The sequence below is a fragment of the Arctopsyche grandis genome, chromosome 7, assembly GCF_051622035.1.
Source record: "Arctopsyche grandis isolate Sample6627 chromosome 7, ASM5162203v2, whole genome shotgun sequence".
Lineage (NCBI taxonomy): Eukaryota > Metazoa > Arthropoda > Insecta > Trichoptera > Hydropsychidae > Arctopsyche > Arctopsyche grandis.
In genome coordinates, this window is record NC_135361.1 from 22,368,794 (window position 1) to 22,380,987 (window position 12,194).

At 33.2% G+C, this 12,194-nt stretch overlaps 1 protein-coding gene across 1 annotated transcript in view; it reads left to right on the forward strand.

The window, feature by feature from the left end:
* Kul (Kuzbanian-like) overlaps window positions 1-7,956 on the forward strand; it is a 66,053-nt gene extending 58,097 nt beyond the window's left edge. Inside the window, exons 4-15 of the mRNA XM_077434199.1 lie at window positions 315-1,220; window positions 2,702-2,842; window positions 2,927-3,051; window positions 3,122-3,250; window positions 3,328-3,496; window positions 4,161-4,330; window positions 4,406-4,573; window positions 4,646-4,839; window positions 4,926-5,091; window positions 5,701-5,837; window positions 5,911-6,028; window positions 6,121-7,956. Coding sequence (XP_077290325.1) covers window positions 315-1,220; window positions 2,702-2,842; window positions 2,927-3,051; window positions 3,122-3,250; window positions 3,328-3,496; window positions 4,161-4,330; window positions 4,406-4,573; window positions 4,646-4,839; window positions 4,926-5,091; window positions 5,701-5,837; window positions 5,911-6,028; window positions 6,121-7,956 — 4,259 coding nt within the window. The remainder of the gene's footprint in view (window positions 1-314; window positions 1,221-2,701; window positions 2,843-2,926; window positions 3,052-3,121; window positions 3,251-3,327; window positions 3,497-4,160; window positions 4,331-4,405; window positions 4,574-4,645; window positions 4,840-4,925; window positions 5,092-5,700; window positions 5,838-5,910; window positions 6,029-6,120) is intronic.
* Window positions 7,957-12,194: the final 4,238 nt, after the last annotated feature.

The window sequence follows — 12,194 nt, forward strand, 5'->3', positions numbered from 1 at the left end:
TTCGTCCATAACTAAATCTCAAATCCACCGCTAAGTGCTGTACCTTTTTTTGTTGTTCAAAGAAATATACGCCCATTCAAGAAGAAAGTTTGGATATAGACATTTATTTTGATCTTTCATAGAACTTTGAAAGTCATAATAATTATAATAATTTGAGAAAAACAACATTAATTAAAGAAAACCTTAAAAAGTCGGTTGATCGAGTTAAAAATTCCGGCTTTTCGGTTTCGGTTTAAACCGGCTTGGAAGCCCTAGTTCTACTACTATGTAGTTTCTTTGAGCTTAGTTATAATATTTTTTTGTTAATTTTACAGACGATGAATACTCTTTCGTCCATGGAGTTATCACTTCGAATGGCTTATTCGACGGTACGATATACACCCGCCATGAAGTTTTCTACGTAGAACCCCTCCATCGATATGGAAAAACGCATCCGAAGATTCATTCCATCATATATAAAACATCCGACGTCGTTCATCCCCTCAACAACAGTACTTTACCGTGCGCTTCGCATTTATTGCACATGAAAGAACTCGGTAAAGTCGCTTCAAAACACCAATTAAAAAAACATAAAAAAAAAAATCGTAATTCTATGAATCAGGGTACAATTGTGAAATATTTTAGTAATGTCGATAGTAATATAGATAGTTTACAGAAGCTCAACAGAGCTAAAAGATGGTTACCTAGCGGCGACGATAACATTGAAGTGTTCAAATTGTCAGATATAGAGGACGAGGATGACGAACTAGAAGATGTTGCACCATTGAAAAATCCGAGCCTTCCTATCGATTTATATGTTCCTTACTACAGTGAGAACGAAGATTCAAATTTAGAAACAATTATTAATAGGATAAAAAATAATACTGATAGAACGCGAGGCATTCTCATAAGCAGCTACGATGATGACAATTACGGCGACACCTTTTCTCGGCCGAATTCTAAAAATCACGTCGAAATCAAGTCGAAAATAAACGTTCAAGGCGATATTATTACTAAAAAACCTGTCGGCTATACTATTGTTTCGTCGCTGATGGGAAATGTTACCGATTCGGCTTTGCGACATGTCAATAAGAGAGCCACCATTGATCCAAAAAAGACTACTTGCATGTTGTATTTGCAAGCAGATCATCAATTTTACCAAAAATTCGGATCAGAAGAAGCTTGCATTGAGGTCATGACGAGACATGTACAACGTGTTAATTCTATATACAGAGTAACAGGTAAAGTTTTCATTTAATTCTATTAACATGACATAAAGAAAAGGAGGTGCTACTTTATGCGGTCTACCTTAGCATGCGATCTACCTCTGACTATTTTTTTTTATTTGGATCATAGCAACGACCTATTTATTATAATTTTGTTGTTGACATAATGTTGTCGAAGCATTTCTATCAAAATATCGTCAGCAACGAAGAAAATACCGACCCTAACAACCTAATCATAAATGAATAGGGCCAACCCTAACTTAACCTAGCCTAACCTGACCCTTAAATAAATAGGTGTTGGCTGCTAAGATATGTTTTTTTAATTTTTATTATATCAATATTTTCACAAAAAAAAAAACATATCCTAGCAGCCAACACCTATTTATTTATGGGTCAGGTTAGGTTAGGTTAAGATTAGGTTGTTAGGGTCGGTATTATTCAGTCTCAATGTCACACGCGAGAACTGAGACGGTGAGACCGCATATTAAAGTAAAAACGTGAAGGTAGATCGCATACTTAAGTCGATATGTTAAGGTAGACCGCATAATAAAGTGGCACCGAAAATGAAATTAGGAGACTTATGAAATTATAATGGATCGAATGAATGCTGTATTTAAATCTAAAATTCCACTGTGCCTGAAGAAAAAGATCTTCGATCAATGTGTCATGTGTGATGACGTGTGGATTCCAGAATGCTGCACAACGTCTAGTGCACTTACAGAAGTATGAAATGTTGAATGCTTGGCATAACATAACATGGTTTAGCCAGCAGTATGGCTCAGTTGTAGCATGTATGTTAAGCACCAAGTGATTATTGGGTTCGATCCCGCTATACTGCTGGTTAGATTTGGATATTTGTGACTCCAAATCGATCGTTTCTTATCAGAGTTTGCTAATTTTGTCTGAAAATTGTTGAAACGGTTCCTCAAAATTGGCCAAAAATCATCCTACCTGCTGTCTCAAACCTTCTGTATTTAATGTATGTACAATTTGTAAAAATTATGTACAAATCTAAATCTATAGATGTCAATGGATTAATTAATTGTTTATATCGCGTTCTTCAGCTTCTCGAAATTCAGTGATTTATGTAATAAAAAATGCCGCATTGTTTGTAATTAATTGTCCAGGAAGGCGTATTGGAGTCTTCCTGTCAAGGCTTCCTGGTATATATCTATGTAAAAAATAAATAAATAACGAGGAGAGATAAAATATATAACAAAGGTGGTTGATATAGTGGTGAGAGTAAAGAAATTGAAATAGCAATGGGCGGGTTACGTAGCTAGAAGAACGAAAGAAGCGATCGAATGTAAAAGGGTGTAAGGAAGGCCGTAGAGGAAATGAAATCGGAGAAAATGTGTGGGATGAGATGGATGAGAGTTGCTCTAAACAGAGACGAATGAAAGCGTGTTGGTGAGGCTTTCATCCAATAGTGATGGCGAATGGCTGTGAATGATGATAATATATATTATTATAATTACAAATAAATTTTTTTTCAGATTTTAATCAAGATGGAAAGCCTGATAATATCACCTTTATGATTAAAAGAATTAAAGTTCACACCGTAGATGCCGTGAAGGATCCTTTGTATCGATTTCCGAACAATTATGGAGTTGAAAAATTCCTTGAACTGTTTTCAGGTATACATTCTTTTCATTTTTTTTTTAAATACATTCCGATTTTGTATAATTTATATAATCAAACTTATATTTGTATATTTGTAGAGGAAGACTATGATGGATTTTGTTTAGCGTACATGTTTACGTATCGAGATTTCGAAATGGGCACTCTTGGCCTGGCGTGGACTGGAGATTTGAAAAATGCTGGAGGCGTGTGTGAAAAGAATGGAGTAAGAACTTGATGTATCAATAAAAAATATTGTGGAAATAAACGTACTAACTAAAATTTTATTTCTGTAGCATTACAGAGGAAGTTTGAAATCATTGAATACCGGCATAGTAACATTGTTGAACTACGGTAAACATGTTCCTCCTGCAGTTTCGCATGTTACTCTGGCACACGAAATCGGTCACAATTTCGGTTCACCGGTAAGGAATTATAGCAATATTCTTATTGATTATATATATATGTACATATGTATTATTTATTTTTAAATCATTTTTAGCACGATCCCGATGTTTGTACACCAGGCGGTGAAGACGGCAATTTTATCATGTTTGCCAGAGCTACCAGTGGCGATAAAAGAAATAATAATCATTTTTCTCCATGCTCGCTAAAAAGTATCAATCCAGTTCTCAACAATAAAGCAAGATCCAGTAAAGGTTGTTTTACAGGTATGAATTGAATTTTACTATTTACCCATTGGATATACTTAAATAAACATTCAACTTTTTTTCTTTTTTTTTTGATTTTTAAATGCTTTTTATTATTACGAAATTATGTTCACAATACATCTTATATCTATTTTAATAGCTACTGATCTACTGATCATTTTCTATTTTACAATTTTATTTTATTTGGTTAGTAATCATAGTATTATATTATTCTAATGTTAATGTACAGCATAATAGGAAAAAGAGCTCAAAAACCTATTTACAATTCTTATAAATGCTCATAATACATCTACATAATATTAATTAAAGACTCTCTAAAGTCGATGACCTAAAGCAGATTGTGTTTAGGTAATCTGTGTTTATACCTGAAGGGTATAGACATTTTGTTGTAATCACCGAGACTCTTCACAAGTGTGTTCGTATGGTTATTAGTGATTCTGTTATAGAATCTACTGGTTAGTTTGTTAGTAATATCTGTAAATTTAACATATCTGAAAAATGGTAATGTCTATGAAAATGCATTATTTGAGTATTGAAACTTATTTCCATACATAAAATATACTTCTTTTGTTTAAATTTCAATTTGAAAATTTTTTGTTCATGCAATCGTTTCATAGGAAAATGATTTATATATTATACATAAATTTTTATTACATATTTACAGAACCTCAAATATCACTTTGTGGCAATGGAGTTGTGGAAGAGGGCGAAGAATGTGATTGTGGATGGGAAGGAGACTGTCGTGATCCGTGCTGCTATCCTCAAAGAAGACATCCACCACCCGGAGAAACTCCATGTCGTCTTACTCCTCGTAGCGTATGCAGTCCTTCTCAGGTATTGAACTGTTCATAAACACGAGCCATCTATGATGTTTTCGGGCTATTTTCACATGACTTGAAAACTTTTTAGGGACCGTGCTGTACATCGCAATGCTCTCTGCGCTTCGGAGACGAATGTCGCACTGATAATGGATGTCGTGATTCTTCTCACTGTGATGGTCGCCGACCTCACTGCCCACCGAGTATTAGTAAACCGAATCGAACAGTTTGCGATGATGGTTTTGTTTGCTACATGGGGGTAAGTTTAATTTCGAATTTTTTGACGTTTCTGTAATATTACTTTATTTTATTTATTGTTTTTTCATATTAGGAATGCACTGGCTCAATCTGCTTAGCTTACGGATTGGAATCATGCCAATGTAGTGCCGATCGAGCTTGCGATCTTTGCTGCAAGCTTCCAGGAGCTGGAAACCCGTGCCGCTCTTCATACCAATGGAACAGTCCACCTTATGACGTGCCTGATATGTATGCGAAGCCCGGAACTCCTTGTAATGAATATAACGGGTAAATTAATATTTATGAAAGTCTCTGATTTTATCATGCTTTTGAATATATATGTATGTTTACTTATGGTTGAATTTCTATTTTAGATATTGTGACGTGTTTCAAAAGTGTAGAGAGGTTGATCCGTCCGGTCCGCTCGCCACATTGAGAAAGTTATTGTTATCTGAAGAGAGTCTCAGTAGTTTTAAGAGATGGATTGGAGATCATTGGTATGCAGTCGCGTTGATTATTTTAGTCGTGGTTGCATTATTGGTGAGTTTAATTGAATCACATTCAGCCGAAACAATAATCTATTATCATTTTATTTTTATATGTTAATTCTCTTAAGGTTTTATTATTTTTTTATCAGTCCAAAATGTCTAAAAAATCTATTAATCAAGAATGTGAAACTGTTGTTTCTTTTTCGAGTAAGTGGAATACGTAATTTTGTATTGATAAAATACACAAAGTTGTGTTTGGTTTCTTGTAAAATTGTTATACTTACATACATATGTACATATAATATGTTCACTTGATGTAGTGGTTTGTTTTAAAACGCTAATTAATTTTCGAATTTATAATTTTGTGTAAACATATGCTTTTGAATACTTCCACATAATATTATGTATGTATGTATTTTCTCCACATATTTGCCAATTATTTTCGTTAAAAGTAATTGTAAAAACTAATAAAAACCTTGTTAAAATAGAAGATTATTCAAGCTAGTGCTAAATTTACATTATCATAAAAGATATGTAAATCTGTCATATAATTCATAATTAGTAATTTCTGGCTCGAAATTGCCCGAATTTTTGGTTTATTGGGTCATGCTTGAATTTATATTGTATGTCCAATGTATTAAATTCACTTTTAATTTTTTAGGTGGGGAGCACCCGACTCCTAGGCAAGAAATCGGACGTAAAACTGAAGAGTGTGACAATCATTCACAGCTCGACAACAGAAACGGTTCGGTTACCCGAACACTGTCAAGAGGGAGTAATAGTTCACACAGCGATAAGGTATTTTTTTTTATCTCTTTCTTTCTTTTTTGTTGAAATAAATATATATTTTAATTTAAAACCATGTTTTTAGATCAAAATTACCACTAAAGAAAAAGGTTGCACTGAGAGCACGGTCTCATAGAAAGAAAAAAGACAAAAACAGAGATTCAGATCAATCTCCTCGTTCAAACAACAAGAGTAAAAAGAGGGTGCATATTTTTTTTTACCTATCGATTGATATCATATTTAAAAAAAATTAATTCATTATATGTATGTATAATATTTAAAAAATTTTGTTTAGATTGTTGCTCCAGTTACCGCAGAAGAAGTTCATAAACAAGGGACCGATGTTAACAATGGTCAAGTGGAAGCAATTGCGATAAAACTTCGTAAATCGGGAACTAATAAACATAAAACAATTATTGCAAGAAGGAAAAATAAAAAGAACAAAGAAGTAATTGATTATAGTGCTGCTCAAAAAGATGCCGACAAAAGCATACCTGGTGCAGTACCCGTTGTTGTAGAGTCAGATTCTGTAGGAAAAGTTCAAAATTGGCTGTTGAATACTCCTCGCCCAGCTCTAATAACAAAATCTAAATCTACACCCATCGGCTTAACTGATAAAACATTTACAACTGCCAACAAAGGAAACAATCCATCGAAAGCGTCTAGAAGCAAACACGATAAGAACAATTCGAAGAGTGTTAATAATTTATCACAAGGTGAAAAGGACAAAGTAAGGTTACAAGTTATATATAAGCCTCCATTTAAATTTAGTTTAAAATTGTGCAAGGGCGACAAGACGCGGGTGGTTTTGGATAAATCGACTCACACAAGACCGGATCTTAGTAAAAAGAAATCTCATAGGTTGTCAAAAGCTGACGACGCTGTTAGGTTAAATAAAACAGTAAGCAATTCTATCGTGCCTGTAAATGACGTTGTTACTCAAAATAGTCAAATCACTCAATTATCCAACACAGCTACTGTCGGCTTGAGCAATGCTCCAGAGAGCTCTTACTATGAAAAAGTAAACAGCTCTCTGACGAGATCTTCAAACGACGAAAGAGTCAGTCAACGTCGCAAAATCGGAACAAAATGGAGTCACAGAAAGAGCAATTCAGTCGGGCATAGCAATTCAATGGCCGACAGTCGTCAAAATTTAATAAACCAACTAGATAATAATATGCACTTTTATGAGAACATGATGGCCACCGGTCCGAGTACTGATAACATTGATAATCATATTAAAAAAACCAGTAGTATGCCGAGAAATAATTCTGTGTTGAATCCAAACCACAAACAAGGCAGCAGTAGTGCAGCTCCGTCACTCCGCATGAGCTCACAACGGATGGCTCAGCGCAACGGAAGCGGTGCAAATCGCCACGTCAAAAAGAGCTTCTCCAACGCGTCTCAACAGCACAGCGGAAAACATCTGCAGAAAGGCAGCAGCTTAAACAATTTAAATTTAGACATAGAGAAAAAGAAAAACAGCCTTTCGCAGAAGAAAAGAAGTAGTATGGCAGCCGAACAAGTGTATAGCAATATTGAACCAACGTGTAAATTTAATATAGGTGACGAAAAACAAAAGAGATTATTAAAATTAAGTGGTGCTGATGGAAGCAGAGGCCATTTGAGACGCCAAATGAGTGCCACGGAACTTTACAAGAGTCCACAACACATGGACTTTTTCATGCCAATGTCCGCGGGTGCCAACCATATAGACGCGTGTCGTCCCGAGTTCGAATGGTTCCAAGGTAAAACGAACAGCACTGATAATCAAGTGCCTCTTAATGTATCTGACTCCCGGGTGGGTCGAGACTGTTTGGAATCCCAAATAGTGCCAAATATTTCCAATAACCAAATGCCATTAGAACTTAACGTAGAAAATCATATGAAGAACAAGTCGAGTGTGTCCAAGAACGCACCGTTTCCGAGCCGGCAGCAAACTTCGAGAGATGATTCTTCCGTGAGTAGTTTCCCCGAAAGCTACCAGCCTGCTTTCGGCCAGTGGCCGCAGACGTTCAGCGATTTGAAACACACCCTGCCCGACAGCAGCCAAGTTGTTGATCCAACCGTTTACCTGTCCGACATGGAAGTTTTAGTTTCCGATAATGATTTTAGTTTATATGATGTTTGACATGAATTTGACAATGAACAATTTTAACTATAAGTATATTTTTTAACAATTAATCGAAGAAACACATTCCGAAATTGTGATTTTTGATATTTTGAATCGTAATTGATGAAAGGTATTTTTTGTTCCAATGAAAACTACTTCTAAAATTGTCAATTGTGATCTTTTAATTTTGTGATATATTTTTTTCTTATTATTATATTTATATCTGCCTATACATAATACATAATTAAACGATTTGCATTTCCTATCCACTGTGAATTCATATATATACATATATATTGTATATGATATTTGGAGGGGTGATTCGTCTATAGGTGAACTGAGTAGTGACATGTAGTTAAAATGACGTTGAAATATGTTAATGACAAGATTGAAAGTAATGTTATTATATACATAATTAACTACCTGTGCCGATCACCTCTGGATACTTCTCGTTAGTCATTCCTCAGTGTATGCGATATTCAACCGAGACGAATCATATTATTGTATGATGTTTAGTTTATTTACAAGCATGTGAATTGAAATTTCCAACATAAAATATATTATTATTATTATATATATAGTATTTCTATTACATAGTTATTTTTTACTTGCACTTTTACATGCAAGTTGTGATTTTTCGTACTTAAAGGAAGTGTTGCATCATAAAAATGGTCAATTTGATTTACAGTGTGTATGTCATGATGATTTTTACTCTATCTACTATTATACATATGAAGTATCAGTAGATAAATTATTGTTTTTTTTTTTTTTGTATATTGTATTATATTTTTATAAATTGCAGAAACCATAATATACTCTCTTTTTTTGTTTTTTTTTTTAACTTTTATCAACTTAATATAAACTATAATCTTCTAGCTGTTTATTTTTAATATATGTATGTATGCATGTATAACTGATTTGTTTCATGATACATATCATCTCCACAAATGTGTTATTGTTACAGTAATACATATCATCTCCACAAATGTGTTATTGTTACAGTAACGCATCTCATTTGAACACACAAAGACGTTCATGATATTTATGAAGTTTTATTTTTGTAGACGATGAACTTAAATTTCTACAATCATATATTATATTATATATATATATATATATATATATATATATATATATATATATATATATATATATATATATATATATATATATTATATGATTATACAATCATATATATATATATATATATATATATATATATATATATATATATATATATATATATATATATATATATATATATATATATTGTATGTCGGTAACCATATGAATGTAAATAGATAGGTACTTTTCCTATATCGATGTTTTCCTATGCAATAGAATTGTGATAATCTATTTATGTATGTATTATATTATAAATTTACATATACATATACATACTTACACATACACACCCACACCCACATACACACACACAAACACATATACACACACCAATACACACATATTTTACTCTCGCGTGTATAATGGAACTTTATTAATCGACGTAAGCTTACAATTAACAAAAATCTGCAGATTTCTGTGCACTCGTTTTTCATATGTGTGAACTTATCATTAAAACATCATGTAAACGTATTAGTGATTGATATCATTTTGTATTCCAATTGTATATGTATGTTAATCAAGTTTCATTATACAAAACATATAGATTGAATGTATTTTTGATGTGAATAGTGTTCGATAGTGCTTTCGTTCATGTTGTATATGGAAAAATTGTTAGAAATTCTCCCTAATTACATATATTATATTTACTTCTTCATTTTTGATCAATTTTTATTTTTTGTTTTGACAATTTTCGCAGGTATTTCATGTTTGATTTAAAAGTTCGTAAATTGAATTTGTAATGTGGGTCGTTGAGTCAAGAGAAGACATTCAATTTGTGATAATACTACTCTCTAATATACTCGATCTTTACAATCCTCTCATTTTCAAATTTTTTTCATCCTTATTTATATATTATATCTAACTTTTGTTCTAATAAAAATGTAAAACGATTTATCTATTTCTATAATTTAGGAATTGTGTGATCTTTTTTTATATAAAGATGTTTTTTTATGCAATTTTTATTTTATGAAAAGGCTGCTTATTGATAAAAATATAAATTAAAGTGTATATAGAGAAATAAAATAAAAATGATATTTTATACTACATTTACGACATACTTGTTAAAGATCATCCGACTTAATTTGTTAACATATCGATATAGTATTTATGTATTAAAAAAAAAAACACGAACGACATTCAAGCGATTGAATACTTCTTACATAAGATATTAATAATTTTAATAAGTTATTCTTGCTATTCTCAAAATATTTTTCATATCTAACACCTATTAATTTGAAATAAAAATTATAATTAATTTCGCCTTTCATTTACTACATACATATATATGTATATATGTACCTTATTTCAATATCCTATTGAAACATTTGGCTAAATTTGCTTCTACTGCAAATCTACGCTTTGCTAAATTATTCCAGAGAGTGAAAGTATGTATGTATGTATATACTGTATAAAACCGACATTAACAAATAGATTAATGTAAATTTTTCAAATGATCTGAATTGATCAAGAATGAGGAGTCCGGAGTATGGAAATATCTTTTCCGTCACATGTCTGATGGTCGTTTGACTTCCATCATGCGGCCTGTCATGGTTCTTTATCCTTCTTGATATCCCACAGCTCACAGTGACTCAACTACAGTTTTCCCAGTAGCAGCCCTAACCTGATCATTCCATCTTATTGGGAATCTTCCTTTTCCTCTGCTTCTCTCAACGCTTCCCAGAACGAGCAATATTTCCAGGCTGTTCTGATCTCGCTTCACGATGTGCCACAAGAACTGTAGGATACACCAAAGAGAGATTTCTGTTCTTCTTTCCTCTGGTGCCATCTTATCAATCTCTGATAAATCATCACCAATGATATCTCTGTTCTTCCGGTCATGTACGGGCACTTAAGGTTGTGAATTGGTCTTCGGAATCTCTCACATTCAGACTACCAATTCGTGAGGCTGAGATAGATGGATAGCCTATCGCCAACCCTCGACTCTTGCAGGGTGGAGGCGTTGGTGTTTCCCACTTTAGACATCCGTCTCCAGCACCACATGTCTGTTTTGCTCGAGCTCGCATCGTCCATGACTCCATTCCGTATAAAAATACAGGGAATACCAAAGCTTAGACCAGACGTATTTTCATATACGGTGATGCCCCGGTCTTTCCAAATTTTGCTAAGTTTTGACATTGAGCTTTTCACCATGTCTTTTTGAGCTCACACCCTCCGTCCTTTGATAACATTGATCCGAGATAAATGAACTTCAAGATAACAATAATACAACTTCAAGATCGGATAGAGTATCCGTGTAGATCCACCATGATGTTAGTTTTTGCTCTGTTCATCTCGAGTCCTAGTATTCTGCTTTCATGTTGCAGACGACGGAGTAGATACGCCATTTCCTATTCAGAGTTGGCTATGAGAGTGATATCATTGGTGTATCTGAGATTGGATATGCTTTTATTGTACGAAAATATCTATCTACATATTTATAACGCTTTTCCTCAGTTTTAAGTTGGGAGGTATGTGCATTTATATCGTATACTTCCATAGATATAGAATACCATAGATACGCTCTAAGCCGATCACCCTGAATTTTTGAAAAATGTCAATCGACCTTCCTACTTAGAAGCTAACTAGCTACTGAGAGTTGGAACATGTACATATGTACATAAACTAGTTGCTGACCACTGACGATCGCTGCGTCGACTTTTTTTTCACCTCTTCCCCGCTAGTTAAACCCCCCGCACCCCTCAGTTAATGGCGACAACATCTCCAACGAAATTTGTATGAAAAGGCATATCTATGTATATTCTATATCTATGTATACTTCTTACTAAAGTAAACAATAAGATGAATGGTTAATAAAATAATAAACACTAAAGCTCACATTAAACTATTTTATTTATATACACTCGTGGTGTAACAATAAACATTTAAATATATTGATTCTTACATATCCTGTATATATTATATTACATATATTGTGTTTTTATTGCAAAAGATATTTTATAAATATATATAAGCAAAATATGATTAAATAGCTACGAAATGTCTCGCAGAATGTATTTCATTCGATGAGTGAATATACAGGTCAACGATCGTCTAACAAAACAGTTCTTATATACTATGTGTGCAAGCTATGGGAAGTTATTTGTATTAATGGTGCAATTGAAGTCATCACT